Below are 27939 nucleotides of genomic sequence, written 5' to 3'. Positions count from 1 at the left end.
TGGAAGGTTGCGAAGGGATCATTGGCGTCCTGTGCAGCGAACCGATGGCAATGTGGGTCAGCCCTTGAATCGATCTGGCCGACACGGGGGCGGCGCGACACTGAGTGTCAGCCGGATCCCGGACTGCTTGATTGACAGCCGAGGTCTGGGTTCGGCTCGTTCACGGGAGACACACACACACGCACACGTACACGCGGCGAGCTACCGGCACAGGAGCTCGGCTCCTTCAGCTCCTCTCGAGTCTGCAGCGGGCCTCTGTGGTTTCTCTCATGATACAGTACACCACTTGAAGCAGAGATTCACCCTTACCGCGAGGCAACATTTTTACTTACGAGTTCGAGGAAATTTGCGCAAGCCTCACCTGAGAGACTTTTGGCTGTTGGCTCGTAGCTGGGACTACTTTTTTTTCCCTCTCTCTCTCTCCCCACTGTGCCAGGAAGAAATAACCTGAATTGAATTGGGAGAGGTGTTTTCTTTTCCCCCCTCTAATCTTTAAAAAAATGAGTTTGAACGAGCATTCAATGCAAGCTCTATCCTGGAGGAAGCTCTATCTCAGCAGGGCAAAACTCAAAGCCTCCAGCAGGACGTCGGCTTTACTTTCTGGTTTCGCCATGGTAAGTTTGTACAGCCGCAGAACGATTGAAGAATTCACCAAGTTGCTATGTCAGTTAACTATCTGATTCCCCCCCCCCGTTTTAATATTTATTATCTATGTCCTCTTTTTCCTGTAAACTCACTTATACATAATTAAGCACTAAAGAACCCTTCACTCCGAGCATATTTTGCAGATTGACCAGTTATAAATAGCGATAGGCTCTGCACTAATAATGTTACAAATTAACATACGCTTGATTTGCGTTGAGTAAAAAGGAGTGGGGTGTTTCCGCACGGGAGTTTTAAAGCACCATTTACTGCGGTGTGAGTGTCTGTAATTTACTGTATCGTCAAAATGTGGACATCGGTCCACAGCAAACGTGCAATCCAGTTAACACAGCTGGGGAAATGTGAATGGTGGTTTTGTGGGACCAAATCTTTGGGATCAGCAAGATTTGACTTTAATGTAGTATCATTTGCAGACAGGTTTAAAATAATAATTTGGAGATAAAGTATTGATGAAAATCGATCTTGTAATTCTTCTCGCATTCCCTCTCCAGAACAAAAAAAAGCTGCAGTAATGCAGCAGATATCCACGTGTGTACTTGGCTTTTTAAACGGCTGCTATGAACCACAAATACATTTACAAGTTCCTTCATTTTATTTTTAACTTTTGCTTTTTCTATCGAAATGAAGAGATTTTAATTTAGTCTTTGCATGTTTTTAATTTGAGCCTATTTGTAGAATCGTTTTGGTTGGGATATTAGCAATTAAAATCTCCGCAGGGAGGAAGAGCCTTTTTATTGTATTTGCACAGTATTTCAAGTTTTCGGTGGATTTTTGATCATTTCTACAGATTGTATTCAATCGTTACATCAGAACAAATACAATGTTGGCCATTAATTCATTTTTAAATACAGTAATATGTTTCTAATTAAAGACTGTACAAAATATTCCTGACCCTGGATATTATATGTTTTCAATTACTGGACCATGGAAATAACATTGACAGCTTGGCCAGCTGTACAAAATATTTATCGTATAGAAATCTGACCCTAACGCCTCAATTTACTACACCATTCTCCCTCACTTTCTGAAGTTAATTGAGTCAGGTTTCCATAGAGAACAATTCTGTTGGTACCATTCCTCATAAATGGGTTTGTTAACTGGATATTGGGATTGCCAAGTTCTTTTGAAGGTAACTTAACAGTTGAGTTAATCATTAAATCTTTTTTAAAAAGGTTGGCCCCCAGGTTCCTAAATATAAATTTCCTAAGTGTAACTATTTTTCTTAATAATGATTTTAGGAGGGACATATTTCCAATAAAGGAGACGGAGCCAGCATTTTGGGTTGGTGATTTTCCAACAAAACTTTGAATTGAATAGAACGATCTTTATTGTCATTATACATAGGTACAATGAAACTCTGTTTGGCTTCCTGTCAGGCAATTAAATAAAGCGGTAGGTAAAAATAAGACAGTAATAGAAAGACAGTATTAAATAGATAAGTAGCAGAAAATAAGTCGCAGCAGCACCAGAAGATCACAGTAATGCACAATTACTGTCGATTGAAATATTAACTCTGTTTTAGTCAGCACAGATGTTACTGCAGCTGCAAAACGTATTCTGTTCTGTTTTGGATATTCGATACCTGCAGTATTTTATACATGACCTTTATTATCTGCGGGGGGGTTTTCTTTTGTGAACCCCAATGCGCTTCATAATTAAGTCAGTTGTTTGTGAGTTATGAAGAACAAAACGGGCACAATAGCGTAGTGGTTAGCACAACTCTTCACAGTACTAGGGACCTGGGTTAAATTCCTGCCGGTACCTATAAGGAATTTGCACGTTTTACCCGTGAGGGTTTCCTCCAGGTGCTCCGGTTTCCTCTGGGTGCTCCAGTTTCCTCCCACAGTCCAAAGACCTACTAGTTGGTAGGTTGATTGCTCTTTGTAAATCATCCCGTGATTAGGCTAGGATTAAATTGGGGAATTGCTGGGCGGCGCGACTCAAAGGGTCACGCTGTATCTTAGTAACTAAATAAAATGTTCAGTGGAGATGGAAGTATTTCCTGCACTTGGTACAGGATGTCTGAACCTCAAATTTTAGCCCTTTATTTCTTCATTTGTTTTGTATTGTAAATAATTTCTTAGGCCTGTCCATCAAATTTAACCCTACTTGCGCTTGGATAAGATGGTCAATGCTAATGTGATAACATCTTGAGGGAATTTTAAATATTGTAGTTTTCCCTTCTGGAATTGCTTTCCTTCATTAGAGGAAGATTTCTATTTATTTTATCTCTTTGTGTACTTGGATAATCCTAAATTGTTCAGCAGCCAATAAAGTACTTGGGAAATGTGGTCTCTGCATTTATTGCAGGGCTTCCCAACCTTTTTTAATGCCTTGGACCCCGACCATTAACTGAGGTTGGGAGCCCCTGTTGTAATGGATGAAATGAGGCACTCCTCTACATTTCCAAAAATAATAATGAAATTGTAAACTTTTTTTAAAAAATCAGGTGCTGGAAATACTCAGCAAGTTGGGGTGCATCATTGAGATGTTCCCACGACAGTGGTCTCACTTTAAGGACTCTATCTTGTTCTTGTTATTTATTACTATTTATTTATATTTGCATAGTTTGTTGTTATTTATTCATATTTGCATTTGCATAGTTCATTGTTTTTTGCACTCTGGTTGATCTTTCATTGATCTTGTTAAAGTTACTATTCTATAGATTTGCTGAGTATGCCCACAGGAAAATAAATCTTGAGGTTGTACAAGGAGATACATTTGTGCTTTGATAATAAAATTTACTTTGAGTTTTGAACTTTAAAGTGAGAAACAGAGTTAACATTTAAGATGCATAATTTTTCATCAGAATTGGTGATTATAGAACTTATTTTGTAGTGGTGGACTCTTGTTCTTTAACATAGTACATTGAAAGCTTTGGCATTCACTTCAGGACAAAATGGGGTCTCAACTTAATGTCTTGCCACATAGTGTAGAAGCCCTTCTATTGTACAGAACTATCAAAGCTATTTTATGTCAAGGTTTGTACTGGGACTTGAACCCTCAACCTGATTCAGATGAGAGCCTCCAATTTTTAAAATTAACATTGGTACAGATTTGTTTTTTTTTGCTACAGAAATGGCTTAACTGTTCATCACCAGATAGATTAGGACCACATCAAGTAAAATACATTCACTACCAAAATATGTACATATGCTGTATATAACCTGGAGATTAATCTTCTCTGTAGGCAGCCACAAGACAGACATAATAGTACACATTTTTAAAAACAACACCACGGAACAAAGACTCAAACACCCGGTGTGTGGAAAGAAAAAATTGTGTAAACAAATAACACACAGAATGTTAACTGCCTTATTAACTCATGTTAGTACAATTTAGCCTGTTTCTAATAATGCTTTTTCCCCTTCTGAATATCAAATTTTAGTTTGAATCTCTTCATTCTACAGTACAGAAACAGCCTTGCTGGTTATTTACCACAGCAGTCTTTGGCAGCCCAGACAGTCATTGTCCAATGCCTCTGTCTGATCAGCCAGGTATAACCAACACAGCAATATGGCCTGGCCTTACCTGTGCCACCTTCTCTGTAGTCTTGTTCCCCTGCCCCCACACTCTTACAACAATCAACACTTTAAACCTCTCACATCAATGTGTGAGGTTCGAGTGTTCCAATGACATGGGTTTGCCTACTTCACCATCTGTGTAAACACTTTAATTGTCATTGTTGTCGGGCTTCTTGTCTGAAATGGAAAGCACCTCTTTTGGGCACCTCCTTCAAAGAGCAGGTGTGATTGGTTAATTCATGCCCTTCCGTGTGGTGTGATTAAATAGAGGGTGGGGTTGGGAAGAGACATCATTTTGGCTTGTTCCTGATGGCGAATGGTTTGTTGACACAGCACCATCTGTTGGCAGGAAATCAAATAGCATCAATGTTCAGTATTTAACAATGACTTTAAATTTTCAAAACAGTTCCAATGTTCATAGATGCATTTTGTCGTTCCGTGGCTTCTTGGAGTTAGTCATACAACACAGTAACGGGCCCTTTGGCCTAACTAATCCATGCCAACCAAGATTCCGAGCTGAGCTCGGCCCATTTGCTCCATATCTCTAAACGTTGGGGCAAGTGGGCCTAGTTGGGTCTAGTTATCTCAAGGTCGCTAGTTCGAGCCTCAGCTGTGGCAGCGTGTTTGTGCCCTTGAGCAAGGCACTTAATCACACAATGCTCTGGTCTGTGCGAGGAGTGGCGCCCCACAGACTTCCAATCTGCGCCTTGTAAGGCATGAAAATGCCCAACGCAGGCCTCTCATGGTCTGAGTCATTGTTCCTTCCTTCCTTCTAAACCAAATTGGAGTCCATGGATCCCTTTGATTAGTGGTAAGACTCCATGGCATAAAAAAGGTTGGGAACCCCTGCTCTGAACCTTTCCTTTCCCTGTACTTGTCCAAGTACGTTTTATAAAAAAAATATTGTTAACCCATCTGCCTCAACCACTTCCTCAGGCAGCTCATTCCATTTATCCCTCAGCTTCCAATTAAATCTCAAAAGTTTAAAATTCAACCTCCAATACTTTATACAACCTTGAGAATCGCCTCCTTACAGGAAGCCACAAAACTAAGAAACCTAATAGAACCTATTTAAAAAGACCGTCAAACACCCAATGTGCAGAGAGGGAAGGAAAAAAACAATAAAAGTAAGCAAATAGCAATCAGAACTGAAGTTCATGAAAGGGAGTCCACGGACACGAAGCCAGTCACCGCTGCAGCCGATCCAGGAACGGATCTTCCCACACCCTGACCTTTTCGATCTGGCCCGGCCCTTAAATTGTCCAAACCTCATGTTGTTCCTTGTTCTCAGACCCAGGCCCCACTGCTTCAATACGCTCTCGAGCCGGTGGTCCGCCACCTCAATTCAGCCCATACCTGACCTTTCCAATTCAGCCTAAAAACACCTCTGGTCTTTCCTCGCTCTTGGGGCCCCTCTCACCTTAAACTTAAATTCCTCTAGTTGTTGATTCCCCAACCCTGGGGGAGAAAAAAACTGGTGCATGTTCACTCCATCTCTGCTCCCCATGATTTTATACACCTCTATGACATCACCCCTAATTCTCCTACGCTTTAATGAAAAAGTCCCAACCCCTCTCTGTAACTCAGTGCCTCAAGTATTGCAACGTCCTTTCTAAATCTCCGCACTCTTTACTGTTTAATGATATCTTTCCTCTAGCAAGGTGACCAAAACTGAACGCAATATTCCAAATGCAACCTCATCTACATCTTGTACAACTACACTGTAACATCTCAGCTTCAGTACTCAATATCCTGATAAAAGCCAGCGCAAAAAGCTACCTTCACCACCCTGTCTGCATGTGACGTCACTTACAGGGAATCATGTATTTATAACCCCGAATACCTTTGTTCTACAACAGTCCTAAGAACCCTAACAATGACTTGAATGCCCCATCTCGAGTTATGTTCTCAAAATGTGACACTTTGCACTTGTCTGAATTAAAATCTATGTGCAGTTCCTTGGCCCACTTAGCCAGCTGGTCAAGTTTCCTCTGTAATTCCTGATAACTAGCTTCACTTTCAATAACTAGTACTGTCATCTGCAGACCTTCTAACCATGCCTCGTACATTCTCAACCACAGCATTGATGTAGATGACGAGTAGCAATGGGCTTAGCATGGGGGGGGGTGGCGGGAGGAGACTCTAGTAATCGGGGGTCTCCATTCTGAAATATAATCTTCCACTGTCACTCTTTGCTTTTGACTTTCAAACCAATTCTGGATCCAATTAGCTAATTCTCCCTGGATCCAATTAGCTAACTCTCCCTGGATCCCATGTTGTACTAAGTTCTAATTGAATTTGAAACATCCAATCTATAACTTTGAGCTTGGGTTCACAAAGAAGAAACCAATTGTGATAAAATTGATGATTAAAATTTCCAGGATCAAGGCAAGCAAGTTATATTTTTTGATAGATACTTAAATGTGTTGAACTTTTGGGGGAAAAAAAGTGAAGCATTGGGGAAGGAAAATGGTAGTAATTTAATCTTCTAGATAAATCTTGATTTTTTTTTGTAAAATGATGTTTGCTGTGAAATTCATTTAGAGCGACACTTTCTCTCAAGCATAACAACAATTGAGCAAAATAATTAGATTCTTTAACCTTGCTGACAATTTCAACCAAAGCTAAATTTTGGTTAAAAACAGGGGTCTCTCAGGGAGGATAGAATAAGGATATTTTGATTTTTGTTTTAATCTCAAACTTGCAGTGTAAATTTTATGAGTAAATTCCTCTAAGGAACTTTCATGTCTACAGTATTAATCTGATTCAAAAACTTGTGCAGTTGGAATAAAGTCTGAGCTAATGAAATTTGTGAGCTACTTGATTAAAAAAGGGAGTACGAGGGAAATTAGATTTTGGTAGAGAACATGGGTTTAAATGGTAGATTGCTGTTTTACAAAGTACAAAGTGGAAGCAAAATGTACAGCTGGAGGGGAATTTCAAGTTAGATTATTTGAAGCACTAAACTATTAATGTGTGATGATGTGGAATTAGTTGAGGCAGTATGAGATCACAAATTGAATATGCTGGAACTTTCACTTTTTTCCTTTGGCAAGCCAAACATAGAAAGCAAATTTGGCAGGGAAACGATGGTATCTGTGGAATAGAGCAAGTAAAATCATTTGAATTAACATGTTGAAGTGAAAATTCTGAATTAATGATTAATTAATAAGAAACTCCAGAACAGGAAAGGAATCCTTTTTAGGATATGGGCAGGATTTATGATACCAGAGTGGAAGACTACAAGAGACAGTTAATTGGTGGACAGAGAATCAAAGAAAGAAGACAGCAAATGCAGAGGTTATAAATGGCAATTAATCAAAATAAGAGTAATTATTTTTAAATGATACAAGAGTACTGAAGTTCTTCAAAAAGATTCAAAGATTCAAAAAACTTTATTGTCATTCTAACCATACATCAGCTCTGCAGGGCAGAATGAGACAGCGTTTCTCAGGGGCAGTGCAATCATAACATACCAAATGATAATCATAACAATAAATAGTAAAACACAACAGCCATATGTCGGTTAAATCAGTTATAAGTGTCCAGTGCAAGTTAAAAGTGTCCAAGGTAGAGCAGCTATTTAGCAGTCTGACTGCCTGTGGGAGGAAACTGTTTAGTAGCCTTGTGGTTTTAGTTTTGATGCTCCTGTAACGCTTGCCTGATGGCATAAGAACAAACAGTTCATGGAGAGGGTGTGAGGGGTCTTTAATGATGTACCGTGTATTCTGGAGGCATCGACTCTGAAAGAGGTCTTGGACAGAAGGTAGGGAGACCCCAATAACCTTCTCTGCTCCCCTAACCACCCTCTGCAAGGCTTTTTTGTCGACAGCACTGCAGCTGGAGTACCAGGTTGTGATGCAAAAGGTCAGCACGCTCTCAACCACGCCTCTGTAGAATGTAGTTAAGATGTTAGTGAGGAGTGATGCTTGTTTAAGCTTCTTCAGAAAGTGCAATCTCTGCTGGGCCTGTTCCACAATCCCAGTGGTGTTCCTGGACCAGGTGAGATTGTCCGAGATCTGCACCCCAAGGAACCTGATGTTTTCCACTCTCTAAAAATATAGGATGTAAAGTCGTGCATAGAAACAGATTACCCTTTGGTTCCATTAGTACAGAGTATTAAGAATATAGTGGATTCTGGTTAATTGGGCCATCGGTTAGTTAATCAGTTTGGGACAACTCTTAGAGAACGGGACTAAATTATTTGGGACACTATGCCACTTAATTGGGACAGGAGACTGTTGCCAAACAGTTTCTAAGTAGCAGCTATTGCATGCAATTGTGCGGTCTTTAGATACTACACTGTGTGGTCTTTAGATGCTACACTGTGCATAGGACGATCAGTTTTTAAAATAGTGTCAGTTGCGTCCATGTTCAAAAAGCACTGATTTTTGTCACTGATAGTTGGCAAGAAATAGGAAGTAAGGCAGTTTGGCAACATGAGATTCTACAGATGCTGGAAACCCAGAGCAACGCTCACAAAATGCTGGAGGAACTCAGCAGGTCAGGCAGCATCTATGGAAATGAATAAACAGTCGATGTTTCGGGCCAAGACGCTTCTTCAGGACTGGAAAGGAAGGTGGGGACATGCCAGAATAAATAGTTGGGGGAGGGAGGGGAAAGAGGAGAGCTGGAACATGATAGGTGAAGCTAGGTGGGTGGGAAAGATAAAGGGCTGGAGAGGAAGGCATCTGATAGGAGAGGAGAGTGGACCATAGGAGAAAGGGATGAAGGAGAGGGGCACCAGTGGGAGGTGATGAGCAATGAAAAGAGGTCAGAGTGGGGAATAGAAGAAAAGGGAAGAGGAAAGGATAAACTTTTTTTTAAACCAGGAAGAGAAATCAATATTCATGCCATCAACCTAATGACATGAACATTGATTTTTCCTTACGGTAAAAATGTTTTCCCTCCCCTTTCCTCCTACTCCTATTCCCCTCTCTGACTTCTTATCTCTTCTCCTCGCCCTCTTTCTTCCCCTTCTCCCAAGATCCATTCTCCTCTCCTCAGATTCCTTCTTCTTGAGCCCTTTTCATACCCATCTGACTTCACCTATCACCTTCTAGCAATCCTCCTTCCCTCCCCCCCACCTTTTTATTCTGACATCTCCCCCCCCCCCACCCCACCAACCTTCATTAGCAGTGCTGAAGAAGTTCTGTCTGAAACACCAACTGCTTATTCATTTTCAAAGGCAATTTGGAACTCTTTTGCTTGCTGTAGTTCCAAACATTCAGCTTAGGAGGTGCCAGAAATGGCTGAGAGTGAAAACAATTTCAGTACGTCAAGTTAGTAATTATGAAGAATTTGAAGGTATTGACAATCATCTCAAATGTTAAAATGAAAATGAAGATTTGGAGGATGTGATCGTTTAAAACGTTGTATGAAGGCACTCTATTATCCACACTAGGTATCTGTGATGATTTTGCTCGCTTGCAATCATGACAGGTGAATTCCTCCATGGATAACTATTAGGAACTAATACAGGGTTTTATAGTACCGTAAACCAGGGGTTCCCAACCTTTTTTATGCCATGGACCCCTACCATTGACTGAGGGGTCCGTGGACACCAAGTTGGGAGATAGTAGTATTCTAAAATTGTTCTGTATTTTATTTACAGTAAATACATAAATTATTCCTCAGTTAAATGATAGTTTGTCTTTTTATATACCTTTTAATGATTTCCTAAAACTTTGGTTAATTGGGCGAAAGTGTACTGGTCCTGATGTGTCCCAATTAACTGGAATCCACTGTATTTGCATCTAGAGCTGAACTGTGGTTAACCAATCAATTTTCCAACATTACAACAACATCTATTTCACATAGGCTAATGGCTGTAACCATTTCGTTTGTGGTCCGTGGTTGTGGGAAGGCCATTAAATTAGTATTTTCCCCCCAAAAGCAAACGGTTCAAGCTGGCCTAGAACACGTTGACCAACATAGCAAGCCGCAGGCATTGTTCCAATGAGCACTTTGATACAAGTACAGTAGTTTCCCTTCTGCATTGGGAAGCTGTTTATATCTATGCGTTAAGATACTTTGTGGGAAAATTAGTAATTTTGATTTTTTTTCTCATTGCAGTAATGTTGCCGCATTCCCAGTAATCTGTTATGACACAGCAGTGTAGCAGTTTGCGGACAATTTTAGAGCGCCTGCTGTAAGACTAGGGTTCAAATCCCGCTGCTGTCCGTAATAAGTTTGGACATTCTCCCTGTGACCGTGTGGGTTTCCTCCGGGTATTCCGGTTTCCCCCCACATTCCAAAAGACATACGGTTAGGGTTAGTGAGCTGTCGGCATGTCGTGTTAACGCTGGAAGCGGGCTGACGTGCGGTCTGCCCAATCCTTAGGAATTTGATTTGATGCAATGACACATTTCACTGTATGTCCTGCTGTACCTGTCGTAAGCAGCATCCATCATCAAAAATCCTCACCACCCAGGCCATGCTCTTTTTTTTCGCTGCTCCCATCAGGTAGAAGGTACAAAGGCCTCAGGACTCGCACCACCAGGTTCAAGAACAGTTACTACCCCTCAACCATCAGGCTCTTGAACAAAAGAGGATAACTACAGTCGTCTATTGAGATATTCCCACAACTAGTGATCTCACTTCAAGGAGTCTTTATCTTGTTATTTCATGCTCTCATTATTTATTGCTATTTATTTATATTTGCATTTGCACAGCTTGTTGGCTTCAATGCTGTTGTTCTGTCGTTGATCCTGTTTACAGTTACCATTCATCTTTACTGAAATGTTTTCATACATCAAAATAGTGTCCAATATTAGGCACTTTATTTGGCATTTTGAGCTTCTGAATTCAAAGGGACACTTTGACTGTTTGAAACTGATGCATTCAAGATGTGCAATGTATGATTTTTCTGCAAGTTTATCTTCGGTGGTAGAAACTTACTTATTAATTTTCAAGCACTGATGCTTGACAGCTATGGCAAGGCTTGGATATTATCACCTCTTACAAAGTGAGACCAGGTGACATGGGTGACAACAAGGTTTCGCTCCCAGGTGAGTTCAGTGCCTTCTATGCTCACTTTGACCAGCAAAACCTGCAGGAGCCTTGGCAAAGTCTCACAGCCAATGATGACCCTGTGATTTCAGCCTCTGGTGCTGAGGTGAGGGCCATCTTTTAGGAGGGTGAACCATGGAAACTATCCGGCCCAGTTGGGATACCTGGCTGAGTACTAAAGACCTGTGCTGATCGACTGGCTGGAGTGTTTACCGATATCTTTTAACTTCTCACAGTCTGGGGTACCCACCTGCTTCAAGCAGGCTTCGATTATACTGTTGCCTAAGAAGATTGTGGTAACCTTCCTCAATGACTATTGTCCACTGTAACAAAGTGCTCTGAGAGGTTGGTGATGAAGCATATCAACTCCAGCCTGAGAAGTGACTTGGATCTGCTTCAATTTGCCTACCGGCACAACAGCTGCATGGCAAATGCCATTTCATTGTCCCTTCACTCAATCCTGGGACAGTTGGACAGCAAAGATGCATACATCAGGATACTCCTTATCAACTGCGGCTTGGCATTCAGTACTATCTTTTTTTAATTTCAAAATATACTTTATCATCCTCTCAAATCTACTCAAGAGCTTGACCTCAATACCTCCTTGTGCAATTGATCCCTAATTTCCTCACTTGCAGACCCCAGTCAGTTTGGATTGGCAATATCTCCTCCACAATTTCCATCAGCACAGGTGCTCCACAAGGCTGTGTGCTTAGACCCTGTACTCTTCTCACTGTGAGGCTAAGCACAGCTCCAATACCATATTAGATTAGATTATGAGGACATGCAGTCCTCTTTTATTGTCATTTAGTAATGCATGCATTAAGAAATGATACAATATTCCTCCGGTGTGATATCACAGAAACACAGGACAGACCAAGACTGAAAAACTAACAAAAACCACATAATTATAACATATAGTTACAACAGTGCAACAGTACCATAACTTGATGAAGAACAGGCCATGGGCACAGTAAAAAAGTTCAAAGTCTCTTGAAAGTCCCACATCTCATGCAGACGGGAGAAGGAAGAAAACTCTCCCTGCCATGCCCGACCACAGTCCGACTCTGAGTCATCGGAAAACTTCGAGCTCCGATCAGCCCTCTGACACTGAGTACCGAGCACCATCTCTGTTGAACGCTTCAACCCCAGCCTCGGTCACCAGCAGCAGGCAAAGCCGGGGATTTTGGGGCCTTCCCTCCGAAGATTCTTGATCACACAGTAGTAGCAGCAGCGAACCGGGCGTTTCAGAAATTTCTCCAGATGTTCCTCTGTGCTTTCTCACGTCTGTCTCCATCAAATCAGAACTGTGCACGGCATCCTACGTACAAATAAGATATCATTTCACCGGAGAGCTGCCTCGCGCTGCCATCTTCTCCTCCCGCAAATACAAATTTGCTGACGACACCACTGTCATTGGCGGAATCAGAGGTGGTGACGAATCAGCATAAAGGAGGGAGATTGAAAATCTGGCTGAGTGGGGGTTCTACAACAACAACTTCTCACTCAATGTCAGCAAAACTACGGAACTAATTGCTGACTTCCGGAGGAAGAAACCTGAAGTCCATGAGTCAGTAATCGTCAGGGGATCAGAGGTGGCGAGAGTTAGCATTCCTTGGTGTTATCATTTCAGAAAATCTACCCTGGGCCCAGCACTTGAGTGTAATTACGAAGAAAGCACAGTAGCACCTCTACTTTCTGAGAACTTTGCCAAGTTTCAGCATGACATCTAAAACTTTGACAAACTTCTATAGATGCGTGTTGGAGAGTATATCAACCGGCTGCAAAACAGCCTGGTATGAAAACACCCATGCCCTTGAATGGAAAATCACATCTACTCAGAGCGCTGTTGCAGAGAAACAGCATCCATCATCAAGGACCCCCAGTGCCCAGGACATGATCTCTTTTGCTGCCATCAGGAGGAAGTTACAGGAATCTCAGGCCTTGCACACCACCAGGTTCAGTAACAGTTATTGCACTTCAACCATCAGGCTCTTGAACCAGAGGGGATAACTTCACTTGGCCCATCACTAAACTGTTCCCACAACTTATGGACTAACTTTCAGGGATTGTTCATCTCGTGTTCTCGATATTTATTGCTTATTTACTTCTTTTCTCTCTTTTACACTGTTTGTTGTCTTTTGTTGCTGTCTGTCTTGTTGAGTTTGGTCTTTCATTGATTCTGTTTATGTCTCCTGGAGTTGCTGTGTATGCCCACAAGAAAATGAATCTCGCTGTTGCATGTGGTGACATATGTACTTTAATAATAAATGTATTTTGAAGTTTGAACTTTGATTATTTTGATCCAGGCTTGGGGAAGTCTGAAGTTTTAATAAATTTACCTCCACGGATGGTATGCAGGAAACACCTGCTTTAGGACTTTGGAGTAATGAAAATTTGCCCTTACAAATTCATAAATTATAACTCAAATTTGAGATACAAAATTAAATTCATTCTTGCTGAATAAACTCTTCTCAGGCTTTCAGTCGGGTACAGGTATCGATTATAACTGACATGATGCCCAGGCATCTCTCGTGCGGTGGTATTTGTACCCCCCGTAGTCCGTCCCTCCTGATTAGTTAGTCCTCATCCAATCAGACCTTATCGATTATTCATCATTAACACCTGGAAAGCACTAGGTTCTTTTTCAATTGTACACAAGGTGGGAGAGCGGAAACCTGATTGGATAAGGACTAACCAATCAGAAGGGCTGGACTAGAGGGGTGTAAATACCACCAGACTAGACATACCCAGGCATCATCGCTGATGAAGATGGCAGAGTTTATCATCGAAATGCCTGTCAGAATCAATACCTGTACCAGGCTGGAAGCCCAAGAATAGTTTGCCCATCTTAGACGCTGGGAAAGCACTTATTTCTTTTTCACTGGTGTGGGGGAAGGGAGTAAATAAACTCTTACATTCACTTGCATTTCGTGACATGCACAGAAGATGCAGCTTAGCAAAAATCACAATGTGGATAATTTTTTTGGGACTGCAACCTCTAACACCCACAACCAAGGGTTACCTATGTATTTTATTCTCTTGTGTAAGGTCAGTGGAACTTTGAAACTTGTACCTTGCTACATTCCCTGTATACTAGCAGACTTCAAAATTTTAATTCCTTGCCCTGCACCTTCTCCACGATATCTGCTGCTACACTTCTGTTCAGCCATTTATTCCGGCACACAACTTCAATTTCTTTATTCTTGCTTGGCCTCCTTTCCCTCTCTGAGATTAATTATTCTGTCTTGTACTTCTCCGCCCTTGGCAGCTCCCTCACTGTCTTTGTCTAAACTGGCATCTTGCTTAGTCATATATTTTTCACGGGAGGTGTTCCTATAATAAAAACGTTAATCCCAGTGCCGGAGAAGAGCAAGGTGGCATGCCTGAATGACTGTCGACCTGTGGCTCTGACATCAATTGCTATGAAGTGCTTCGAGAGATTGGGTATGGCACACATCAACCACAGCCTACCGGTCAACCTCGACGCTTTGCAATTCGCCAACCGGAGCAACAGTCAACGGCAGATGCCATCTCTCTGGCCCTACGTTCCTCCTTAGAACACCTGGAGAATAAAGACGCATACGTAAGGCTCCTTTTCATTGACTACAGCTCTGCCTTTAATACCATCATTCCAAATAAACTGATTCCTAAGCTCCGGAACCTGGGCCTTAGCACTCAGATCTGCAGCTGGATCTTCAACTTCCTCACAGACAGGATCCAGGCTTTAAAAATAGGGGACAAGCTCTCCTCTACAATCACTCTGAGCACCAGTGCCCCACAAGACTGTGTACTCAGCCCCCTGCTGTACTCACTGTACACCCATGATTGTGTAGCCAAGTTTCCATCAAACTCAATATATAAGTTTGCTGATGACACAACAATTGTAGGCCATATCTCGGGTAATGATGAGTTTGAGTACAGAGAGGAAATTAAGAACCTGGTGGCATGGTGCAAAGACAATAACTTATCCCTCAACGTCAGCAAGACGAAGGAATTGGTTGTTGACTTCAGAAGGAGTAGCGGACCGCACGACCCAATTTACATCGGTGGTGCACAAGTGGAACAGGTCAAAAGCTTTAAGTTCCTCGGGTCAATATCACAAATCACCTGACTTGTCCAACCAAGCAGAGTTCACTGCCAAGAAGGCCCACCAGCGCCTTTACTTCCTGAGAAAACTAAAGAAATTTGGCCTGTCCCCTAAAACCCTCACTAATTTTTATAGATGCAGTGTAGAAAGCATTCTTCTAGGGTGCATCACAACCTGGTATGAAAGTTGTCCTGTCCAAAAAAGGAAGATGCTGCAGAAGATCGTGAACACGGCGCAGCACATCACACAAACCAATCTTCTGTCCGTGGACTCACTTTACACCGTACGCTGTCGGAGCAGTGCTGCCAGGATAATCAAGGACATGACCCACCCAGCGAACACACTTTTCGTCCCTCTTCCCTCCGGGAGAAGGCGCAGGAGCTTGAAGACTCATACGGCCAGATCTGAGAACAGCTTCTTTCCAACTGTGATAAGACTGCTGAACAGATCCTGACCCGGATCTGGGCAGTAGCAGCCAAATATCCGGACCTATCTTTCAGGTTTTTTTTGCACTACCTTACTTTCCATTTTTCTATTTTCTATTTATGATTTATAATTTAAATTTTTAATATTTACTAATTTTTACTATTTTTAATAATTAATATTTGTAATCCAGGGAGTGGGAGGCGCAGAATCAGATATCGCTGTGATGATTGTATGTTCTGGTATCAATTGTTTGGCGACAATAAAGTATAAAGATTCTGCAGATGCTGGAAATCCAGCGTAACAGATACAAAATGCTGGAGGAACTCGACAGGTCAGGAAAGGAATTAAGTGCTGACGTTTTGGGTCAAGACTGGGGGGGTGGGGGTAAGAGGAAGGAGTACAAGCTAAAAGGTGATAGGTGAGGCCAGGTGAGGGGGTAAGGAGAGTGAAGTGAGAGGCTCGGAGGTGATAGTGGAAAAGGTAAAGAGCTGAAGAGGAGGAGGAGAATGGTTTGTGGGAGAAAAAGGAGGAAGGACACCAGAGAGAGGTGGGGGGGGGGAGAAATTACTGCAAGTCGTTCGTGCCATCAGGTTGGAGGCTACCAAGACGGAATATGAGGTGTTGCTCCTCCAACCTAAGAGTAGCCATCTTGTGGCAGTAGAGGAGGCCATGGGCTGACATGCTGGAACAGGAATGGAGATTGGAATGAAAATGGTTGGCCACTGGGACATTCTGCCTGTCATGGACGGAGCAAAGGTGCCGCCAGTCTACGTCGTGTCTCGCCGATGTTGAGGAGCACCGAACACAGTCGGTGATCCTTTCAGACTTGCAGGTGGTGTGTCGCTTCACCGGAAAGGACTGCTTGGGGCTCTGATTATGGGTGAAGGGGGAGGTGAGTGGGGCGGGTGTCGCACTTCTTCGGGTTTGCAGGGGTAAATGCCGAGAGGACAATTAGGAGGGACAAATGGACAAGGGGATACCTGCAGAAAACAGGGGGGGGGGGTAAAGATGTGTTTGGTGGTAGGATTCCATTGAAGATGGCAGAAGTTCTAATGTTCTAATAATCTTCATTTGTGCTTGTTTTTAAAAACCCTCTATTATCATATCACCTTCCAACCTGTTGTAACTGCGATATAGCTATAGATGTGTGGCAGTTAATTCTGAGGCTACTCTGACAAGCACCTGCAAAATCAACAATCTCCACCAACGGATGCTCAAGGACACAACTACCTGAAGACTTTATACAGCTCCCTGGCAGAGTCTCACACGATCCTATCTGTAGAAATACGTTTCTTCATTGCTGGGTCTGTTGTGACCGTCAGTGAAAGCTACCAGTGAGACACAATGCTGGTAGTATAAAAGTCTTTACTCGGCACATACAAGCCGACATCCATTGGAGTCACTCTGGATAGAGGCTTACTGACCCAACATTACATCACCTATTATATGCTAAAGATCAAAGGTAATGACAGGACAATTCTATAGTTACTGTGCATCTACAGTGCTTCCGTTGAATTACATACAATTTTCAAATACCTCCATCTTTACATCCACACTCCAGATGCCCAAAATGAATGTTAATCACCCTGTCTCTTTGCTGCATTCGTGCAGATGCAGACATCTCAGGTCTATGCAGTGTTATCATTCCCAATCTGCAACTTCAAGAACACCATTGTTCTGAGCAGCATTTTTAAACTGTCATCTACAATCCACATTCAGATCTGAAGACTGGTTGCTGTTGAAATTAATATTTGCTATATTTCCATAAACTCCAGGATACACCCTAACAGGTCTAAATTTCAGAACTCCCTACCCAATAACACTGGGACAATGTCTACAAAGCTTAGTGGTTCATTCGGGAAGCCCACACACCACTGTCTTTCTGAGGCAAACTGGGCATGAGCAATTAATGCTGGAAATTGAGTAAATAACCTAATTAGAATGAAAATAGAATGCAAAATGAAGTCCCCTGAAGTATTGGTGTTTTTGCTTTGCAGCCTGATTACATTTAGAGCAGTGTGTGTCATTGCTAAGATATTGCAGGCCATATCATTTTCAAATCTCTTACTAGCTCTTCCTTCAGTTAGTCCTGACGAAGGGTCTCGGCCTGAAACGTCGACTGCACCTCTTCCTAGAGATGCTGCCTGGCCTGCTGCGTTCACCAGCAACTTTGATGTGTGTTGCCATATCATTTGATGTTATAGTTCATTGGAGAGATACTTTTAATTCATTGCAAAAAGAGTTGGTGCTGTAAGCTTCAAACTAAACAGAATTGCTTATAATTGTTAAAACTGCATGCATATTTTTTCAATCACTGGATTTGAACAGGGGTTTAGATAAACATGTACTCCTAAACCATCGAGTTTAGTCGATTAATACTGATATGAAGCCTGTCCCTTGGCTGTGATCTCCACTGGCTTATCTTTAGATAACAGTTGATTTCCATGGTGGTGTTTTTGTCCAAGTTTTGGTGTTTTCACAAGTCAGGAAATGGTTTGCTTTACAGTATGTGAAGCTGCACGCAGAGTGAAACATTTAACAGGAAGTTATAAGGGCTGCTTTTAAATAGTGCTACTGTGTCTTCCATAAATTTGAAGTGTAGCTCCTGCTTGCTTAAATGTACGAAATGCAGACCCAGGTTTTGCATAGACAGTTATAACAATTGGCTAATCAGTTTTAGATTGCAACTCTGTATGGAAAAGACACAGAGCAAAATTTGTGCAGGTGAAGAATGGATTGGCGGAAGTTCCAAATGAGTCACAGAACGGGGCTAGAACGGATAGGCCAACTTGTGTTTGTGGAGATCTTCGTTAGGAAATGATCTTGCGAAATGTTAGCAATAGGTCTAATGATCTGGAATTGTTCAGTTTTAGGGGCAGTTATGCACTGGTGGGGGGAGTGGCCCAGGCTTCTAGTAACCAGTTTAGTCTTGTCTGTAGTGACAAAGCGAAGATGGCCATTTAATCTTTGTCTCTTAATAGCGAATCCAATTTGTCCCTTTGTTTTTCTTTTTTTTATTTCATGCTACTTTATATAATATATCTTTATATAATTATTAAAACATACAGTGGAACAGTACAGCAGATCCCTTTAGGCTACGATGTTATGGTAATCTATACAAACCTACTCCATGATCAATCCAGGCGCTCATCTGACACAGTCCATAACCGTCCATTTTTCTTAGATGCATGTGCCTCAGAGTCTCTTAAATGACCCCGTTGTACCACCGCCATGAGCAGTGCATTCCAGACACCCATAGCTCTCTCTGTTTTCAGATCCCTTTGATATCTTCCCCCAAACTTTCTTCGAATTAAAGGAATGTATTGGCCACTGCCACCCTAGGAGAGAAAGATGGTAGCTGCCCACTCTAACTTTGCCTCTTATCATCTTGTACACCTCTATCAAGGCACTTCTCATCCTCCTTCGCTCCAAAGAGAGAAGCCCCAGCTGGCTCATCCTATCTTCATCAGCCGTGCTCTCTAATCCAAGCAACATCGTGGTAAATCTGGGCACATCCTTCCTGTAATGAAGCGAACAGAACGAAACACAGTCTAACCAGAGTTTTCTAAAGCCACGTTAGCTCACAGCTCTTGAACTCAATTCCACGACCAGTGAGGGCCAGCACATCATATGCTGCCTTAATCACCCCATCAGTTTTGAGGGACCTATGCATCTGGATTCCAAGACCCTTCTGTTCCTCCACACAGCCAAGAATCCGGCCATTAATCTCGGATTCCACCTTCAAATTCGCTCTTCCAAAGTGTATCACTTTTCCAATTGATCTCCACCTGCCACTCCTCCTTCCATTCCAATGTTTATATCCCATTGTACCCTACAACACCCTTCACAACACACCGACCTTCGTGTCATCTGCAGACTTAACCCACCCCTCCACTTCCTCACTCAAGACATTTATTAAAATAATCACACAGCGGTCCCAGAACAGATCTCTACAAAACACCACACAATGCTGTTTATCCCTATTAATACCATGATTCTCCCAGTGTTCATAAATCCTGTCCCTAAGAATCCTCTCCTTCGGTTTGCCCACCACTGGATGAGACCTATTACCTTGAACAACATTTGCCAGCCTGCAATCCTTCACTGCCACTCCTGTGCCCATGAGGATGTAAATCTTGTTGGCAATCTCTCTTTCCTCGCTTCCCATCGTAACCAGGGGTTTATCCCGTCTGGCTCCAGTGTCTTATCTATCCTAGTGTTTTCAGAAGCTCCAATGCTACCTCTTTTTTAATCTCGATGTGCTCCAGTGCGCTGAGCTCACATTATCGAAGTCCCTCTCCTTGATGATCACCGAAGCAAAGTATTCATTAAGGAGCCCCCTGCCACCTCCACATCCAGTACGTGTTATCCACCTTTATCACTGAGCAGTGTAATCATCTTGTTCTTCACGTATGTGTAGAATGCCTTGAGATTGTCCTTAATGCTACCAAGGCCTTCTCGTGTTCCTTCTAGCTCTCCTCAGTCCCTTCTTTAGCTCCTTCCTGGCTACCTTATAATTCTCAAGTGTCCTGCTTTCCATCTGGGTAGCCTCCTACCTGATGGTATGAACATCAATTTCTTAAACTTCCAGTAATTCCACCCACCCCCCCCCCCGACCTTCATGACTCCTCATTCCCATTTACCCCTATCACCTTATCTTCAGGCCTGTACATCGCCTTGCTCTGGTGCTGCTCCCTTTTTCTTTCTTCCATGGCCTTCTGTCCTCTCCTATTGGATTCCCCCTTCTGTCCTCTCCTATTGCATTCCCCCTTCTGTCCTCTCCTATTGCATTCCCCCTTCTGTCCTCTCCTATTGGATTCCCCCTTCTGTCCTCTCCTATTGCATTCGCCCTTCTGTCCTCTCCTATTGCATTCCCCCTTCTGTCCTCTCCTATTGCATTTCCCCTGCTGTCCTCTCCTATTGCATTCCCCCTTCTGTCCTCTCCTATTGCATTCCCCCTTCTGTCCTCTCCTATTGGATTCCCCTTCTGTCCTCTCCTATTGGATTCCCCCTTCTGAGCTCTCCTATTAGATTCCCCCTTCTGTCCTCTCCTATTGCATTTCCCCTGCTGTCCTCTCCTATTGCATTTCCCCTGCTGTCCTCTCCTATTGCATTCCCCCTTCTGTCCTCTCCTATTGCATTCCCCCTTCTGTCCTCTCCTATTGGATTCCCCCTTCTGTCCTCTCCTATTAGATTCCCCCTTCTGTCCTCTCCTATTAGCTTCCCCTTTCTGTCCTCTCCTGTTAGATTCCCCCTTCTGAGCGCTCCTATTAGATTCCCCCCCCAACCTTCTGTCCTCTCCTATTGGATTCCCCCCCCCCCACCTTCTGTCCTCTCCTATTGGATTCCCCCCCCCACCTTCTGTCCTCTCCTATTGGATTCCCCCCCCCCACCTTCTGTCCTCTCCTATTGGATTCCCCCTTCTGTCCTCTCCTATTGGATTCCCCCTTCTGTCCTCTCCTATTGGATGCCCCCTTCTGTCCTCTCCTATTGGATTCCCCCTTCTGTCCTCTCCTATTAAATTCCCCCTTCTGTCCTCTCCTATTAAATTCCCCCTTCTGTCCTCTCCTATTGGCTTGCCCTCTCTGTCCTCTCCTATTAGCTTCCCCTCTCTGTCCTTTCCTATTAGATTCCCCCTTCTGTAGCCTGTATCTCTTCCACTAATCAACTTCCCAGCTCTTTACTTCACTTCCTCAAAGGTCTTTCCCTATCACCTTGTGTTCCTTCCTCTCCCCACTTCCTTACTCTTGACTCCTCATCTTTTTTTCCCAGTCCTGATGAAGAATCTCAGCCCGAAATGTCGACTGTACTCTTTTCCATAGATGCTGCCTGGCCTGCTGCGTTCCTTCACTATTTTGTATGTGTGTGTAGCTTGGATGTTCAAACATGTGCAGATTTTCTCTTGTTTGTGTCAGGAATCCTTCCTGGACACACCTAACAAACGCAGCCCCTTCTAAACCTTTTGCACCTTTCAAAAATCTGCTGCCTTATTTGCACCTCAGTTTCCCAAGGCTGTTGGGGGAGGTTATAGAATACTCCAAACAGAGTAGTTGTTCCCTTCCTGTTTCTGACTTCCACCCACACTGACTCAGCAGATGTCCTCTTTCTGCAGCTGTGATATATTCTCTGTGATTAGCAATGCAGTCCTCCGCCCTTTTTTTAAACCAAACTTCCTATCTCCTTTGCAATCTCCAGACCCTGCAATATCAAACAGCCAGTGCAGCCCTTGTGAGAACCAAGTCTCTGTGATGGCCACAACATCGTAATTCCATGTTCTGATCCTGCTTGTATGATATTTCATAGAACACAATTGCATGTAATATATATAGTTAACAAAATGTTAATTTTATCTATACTTGCACCCTGCTAATTGCTAATCACCGGCTGCTGTCGGAAGATGACCCACCCGTACTCAGGAGATCGCTCTCTCTTTTGATGCAGAGTGAGAGCCTGTGGGTTCTCAAGACGAGGGTGGGGAAGGGTGCTTGGAGACGCGATGCGGAAAATTGTAACATCAGAATAGGGAGCTGCTGGTCTCCGCCCTCGTTGCAGGAGCGACTTCGCTCTCCCTCGATAGCAAGAGAGAGAGACTGTCTGAGATGCTGAAGAGCTGGGTTACGGGCTAGTCTTTAACGATCTCTGGATCAAGGTCTCTTTGCGGTGCTTTGCTATGTGGGGGTGAGGTCGATTCTGCTTCTGCTTGAGCGATGGGAGGCTTTGATATTTCGATCATTCATTCTTTCTGGTTTTTGTTTTGTGGATGCCTGTGAAGGGTAAGAATTTCAGGTTGTATACTGCATACATTCTCTGGTATTAAATGGAACCTTTGAACTCATTACCATTTGTCTACTTATTTGTTATTTTTTAATGGACATGCAGCATGGAATAGGCTCTTCCAACACTTCGAGCCACACTGCCCAGCAACCCCCGATTTATTCGTAGCCTAATCACGGGGCAGTTTACAAATTACTAACCGGAACATCTTTGGATAACGGGAGAAAGCCAGAGCACCCACGCGGCCACGGGGAGAAGGTACAAACTCCTTACAGGCAGTGGTGGGAACTGAACCCGGGTCGCTGGTATTGTAAAGCCGAGCGCTAACCACCATGCCACCGTGCCACCCCACACTATTATTCTATCAAGAGTCTCCGTAATTGTGAACACTGGCATTAAATCCTTTTAATCGGGAGAACTGCATTGGAATGAGCACAAATGGATTTGATTATCGTCCCTTTGTTTGTCATTTGCTGATGCAGGCACAGTGTTAAAGTTTTAAAATTCCAGAAAGGAAGATGAGAGAGAAACAAAACTACAGTTGTAAGTGCAATATTGAAAACCGGGATAATTTTGGCAGTTTGTTGGGAGAAATAGGGCCACTGTATACGTTTCTCTGATAGGGACACTAAAGATCTTGGGCAGGACTCGTAAACTGGGAGAAGCAGGGGTATTTTAATTAGAGACTACTACACAGTGAACTGTAGAGAGTTGAGGATTTGACCTGAAAATTTTAAATTTTACACGTCACACAAAGAGGCTCAGGAATCATGAAGTTGTACAGCACAGAAACAGGTTCCAGAATGTTAACTCCTGTACTCCAAGTAATTGTCTTGTTTTCTTTTTTTAGGTAGCCATGGTGGAGGTACAGCTTGAATCGGGGCAGGATTACCCACAAGGTCTCTTGATTGCTTTCAGTGCCTGTACGACAGTACTGGTTGCAGTACACCTTTTTGCTCTCATGATTAGCACTTGTATTCTTCCCAATATCGAGGCCGTGAGCAACGTCCACAACCTCAACTCTGTCCACGAGTCGCCCCACGAGCGTATGCACAGGCATATTGAACTTGCGTGGGCTTTCTCCACCGTGATTGGGACCTTTCTTTTCCTCGCTGAAGTCGTGCTACTGTGTTGGGTTAAATTTCTTCCATTAAAGAAGACTCCTGTGGATTCTACGAAAGATAATTCGACATCGATATCGCCCGGAAAAGCAGCGGCTATTACATCCACAGCAATTATGGTACCTTCTGGAATAATTTTTATCCTATTTGCTGTTCACTTTTACCGGTCGTTAGTGAGCCACAAGACAGAGCGAGTTGAAAGAGAACTGGACGTACTTGTACAGCTGCAGGACCAGTTGGACAGAGGGGACACGTTGCACCCAACTGCGTCTCATTTTGGATAAGAATAGTTGTAAGCTTATTGGAATAGCCTTATGACTAGTTTACAGCACTTTGTGCATGAGATGACTGTTACACAAATCTACAAGTGCTAGCTGATCCTCAGTACTACTATGGAATACCTTGGGTCAATAACCAGCAGAGAACACCTCTGTTTTCACTTTTAAATTCAGATTAAATGACAGTGCATGTATTAACTTTGGATTTGTATGGAATTTTAAATGGATTGTTTAAACTTTCATTATTAAAGAAATCGGGTGTACGTGTGTTTTACAGGCATGTCTTAATAACAATTTTTTTTAATGTAATACGCAAGTTTCTCTTCATTTATAAAGCATTTATTTATGGGACATGCAGTGCTGGCCTTCAGCAGCAGCCAGTGCCATTAGTTAATCTGCTGGTGAATTGTGAGGGGGAAAATAATCGCACTTTGGTCTGTGTGACAAAGGTGTCTCTTGGCTGTTTGTCCTTCTCAAATGCTTGCTATTTCCTTATCCAAAGAAATTGATTGTTACTGTCACCTATGCCTGTTGTTTGCATACAGCACATCTATCCTAACTGTGATAGACCTCTTGAGATATTCCGATTTCCCCTTTTTTACACACACAGGACATTAAATCAACCTGACGTATTTAATCCCGCTCCTGCCACTTCATTATCAATTACTTTGTATGTCTCTGAAAACAGTCATCATGTTGCATTCCCTGACTAGTCTAGAAAAAAAACTTCCATAACTAACTCTACAGAACTTTATTTTTCACATATTTGACACTGCTTACTGAGCATAAACTTCTAGTTTATCTCCCTCTACTTTATTCAAGGCTGTTGCCAGATGTCATGCTGCAGAGGGAAGGAAGAAAGGAAGTGTATTATGATAAAACAGCAGTATACATAAGTGATCAGTATACATAAAAATTGACATGTGGACACAGAACAGTGCTGAGTATCTTTTTGAATGGCTTACAACAATCAACAATTAACTCAAAGTGAATCAATATTGTTTGCTGCAAGGGAAGACGAGCACCACGTAAGAGCCGGTGATAGCTTCAAAATAAAGTATAGTATAGCCACTCCCTTTTTATGCATAAACAGCTGCTCTACTTCAGCTCAAGGATGGAATGTATTCTGTTTGTCTACTTGATCAGTGTCCTTGGCATTCTTACGACAACCGAATCCACTGGTCTGCAGTTAAGGACTGTGGTTTCATCAGAATAATGTTGCATTAACGCTAGTAGCAAAGCACTCTGGTAGAATACGGGTTCCATTTTGTTGCAGACAAAAAATGTAATTTTGTTACTACAAGTAAAGAACATTTCCACAAGGAAGATGGGTCTCCTCAGAGACTAAAAAGGAAATGTATTCATGGAGATAGAAGATGTAGCCATGGTAACAAATGAACACTGCAGCATTAGTTACCTCTTTGATGATGATTAATGTAGTCTCAGGAAGAAGTCATTGAGATTCTGAAAGGGTACTTGAGACAAGATAACAGGAAAGCTATCTGCGTCTCATTGATCAGATGGGATGCATTCCATTTTGACAAGAGAACTGTTGGGTTAAGGGTGGATCTAATACGGTAGATGAGGGACGACCATGCATGTGGTTAATTAGATTCTCAGAAGACCTTTTAAAGCCCCTTACAGGAGGATGGAGAGCAAGGTTAGCTTGTATGGAATTGAAGACAATCTAACAATGGGTGAACAGATGGAAGACGTAGAATGGTAATAAAAGGGTTCTGGTTGACAGGCTGTGATCTGTGAAGTACTGCAGGGATTAGTGTGTGTGTGCCACAACCTTTGACAATCTGTATCAATTTTTTGCTAAAGGGGACCAAGTCTGCTGAGGACGTGAAGCTATGTGAGTAATGCTGAAGAAGTCGGGTGAGGATATTGTAGCGAGTGAGTTGTATGTCTAATGAAAAGTAAACACAGGAATGCAGCATATTCCTTAACTGAAGAAACTGGGATGTGCAGATGCTCAAAGGGATTGGGGATCTCTACGCCAACGTATAGACAATGAGGAAGGTAAATTGGTTGTTAGACTTTATTATTGATGGTCAGCTTAGTGGTGCACTTAGTATCGCTGCCTCACAATTCCAAGGATCTGGGTTCAGTCATGATGGTTGGATGCTGTCCGTGAAGTTTGTATGTTCTCCCTATGACAACATGGCTTCCACTGGGTGTTCTCGTTTTCTCCCACATCTCAATGACAGGCCAGTGCAGAACTGGGTAAGGAAACAAAAGGGGAAACTAAGAATGAGTAGCAGTGTTATAAGGAGGGAAGTGTGTGTGAATGGGGTTCCCTTTCCTCAAAGGCTGTAGAGCTGGGGACAGAATTGGACAATGTTGAATAGACAATAAGCCGTGATCTTGTGTAACTGTGAAGTGTGTCCATGAGGACCAAACAGCCTACTCTTTCTCCTTGTGTTGTGGGTGGTGCCTGAGTTTTGGTAAAACCCTGCAACTAAAGACCATTCAGTTTATTCTCAGTGATGGGGAAAGTTTTAGAAGCATTACAGTGCCAAATTAGAAATCAAGAGTGAGAAAGTATAGATTAGTTGAAGTCAAATAATCACTTAATTTTGAATTCGTGATCAAGTAACAGAAGGCAGCTAAAGGAATTGCATCTCGTTCATCTGCACTTCCAGAAGGCATTTCATAAGATACCACTTAATAAGCTTATCAAGTTTGAAGGCTATGGAATGAAAGGGACTGTAAGGATAGAAGACTTGGATAAGTACCAGTCGTGTTTCCTATGGGCAGTGTAGGAAAGTGAACAGCTGAGTTCCCCAGGGATTGGTAACAGTATTGGTCTGACAAGATACAATTTCCAAGTTTTCACATGATGTAAAAAATTTTGAGGTGTAGTGAATTGACAGGAGGATAGTAATATTCAAGAAAATATAAACAGGCTGGTAGAAAGGATATAGGAGGAGACAAAACTTTTATTGCTGGAAAAAGTTAAATGTTGCAAGAAGAAATGAAGAGGATGCAATTCTAAAGGGGTATAAGAAGAGATGGGGGTTTTTGCACATTGTTGAAACTGGCAAGGCAGATTTAGAATGAACCTAAGATCCTGCCATTTATCAAGTGCAACAATCGAGAAACCATAGTTTCTTGGGCAAGTCTCCAATGAAAAGCCCTTTGAGATGATGCAGAAGAAACTTACTTGCCTTCTGTTACTCCATCATGAATTCAAAATTAGGTGGTTATTTGGCTTCAACTTTCTCACTCTTATTTGGCACTGTAATTGTTTCTAAGACTTTCCCCATCGCTGAGAATCATCCAAATGAGGATCCATGATTGTGTGGAGAAACTGAGATGGTTTTCCTTGGAACTGAGGAGATTGCATGTGAATCGGACAGAGATATTCAATGTAGATGAACCCAAACTGATGAACTTCCTACCTGCAGTAGGATTTCAAAGGAGAATTGTTCTTGCACAGAGCTAGTCCGGCTTTACAGGCCAAATAGTCTTCCTACAGCCTCCAACCATTGTGATTCTGGTGGTTTTGTTAATGACACACTTCATCAGCAGGGATGGCAGAGCAAAGAGAAGAATGATGTAAGAGTAAAGCATTTTGCTTCCTGTTTAAAAATCCAAAATGACCATACAAAGCAAAGCACAACAGATGCTGGAAATGTAAAAGGAAACAAAATAATTGGGAACATTCAGATTCTAAAACTTTTTTTAAAAAAGGAAATCAGTTGACCATTGGGAAAGATCATTGCCCCTCATGCCTGTGCCTTTACCAGAACTTAACTATGCTTCCCTCCTGAGGTCTTTCATTGCCTCAGCCTACCTTCCAAGCTGCTATGGGTTTCCATACACATCTAGTCCAGCAACGTGTACTAACAATTCACAGCTCCAATTCCATTGAGATCAGGGAAAAAGGGTAGCAGTGAAATAGTAAGTAGAACTTCTTAATTTAACTTCAATTCATTACTTCATATTTAATTTTTGATATGTGAATTTATTTTTGTTTTTTGTTATTTAATATTTTGTAGTGTTTTTGAATGTGGAAGATATAAAGTTTCAAGTTCATTGACCAC

The 27939-nt window shown here is 42.4% G+C and overlaps 1 protein-coding gene across 1 annotated transcript; it reads left to right on the top strand.

Moving 5' to 3' along the window:
* The first annotated feature begins 29 nt into the window (after nucleotides 1-29).
* LOC134338478 (calcium release-activated calcium channel protein 1-like) lies at nucleotides 30-27939 on the top strand. Its single transcript, XM_063034317.1, has 2 exons — nucleotides 30-614; nucleotides 23339-27939. Exons 1-2 carry the CDS (start codon nucleotides 501-503, stop codon nucleotides 23891-23893), a joined length of 669 nt encoding a protein of 222 aa, XP_062890387.1. The 5' UTR covers nucleotides 30-500; the 3' UTR covers nucleotides 23894-27939.

Source organism: Mobula hypostoma, chromosome 27 (genome assembly GCF_963921235.1).
Source record: "Mobula hypostoma chromosome 27, sMobHyp1.1, whole genome shotgun sequence".
In the NCBI taxonomy this organism is placed as follows: Eukaryota; Metazoa; Chordata; class Chondrichthyes; order Myliobatiformes; family Myliobatidae; genus Mobula; species Mobula hypostoma.
The sequence above is the reverse complement of the archived record's forward strand: the minus strand, read 5'-3'. Positions and strand labels throughout refer to the sequence as shown.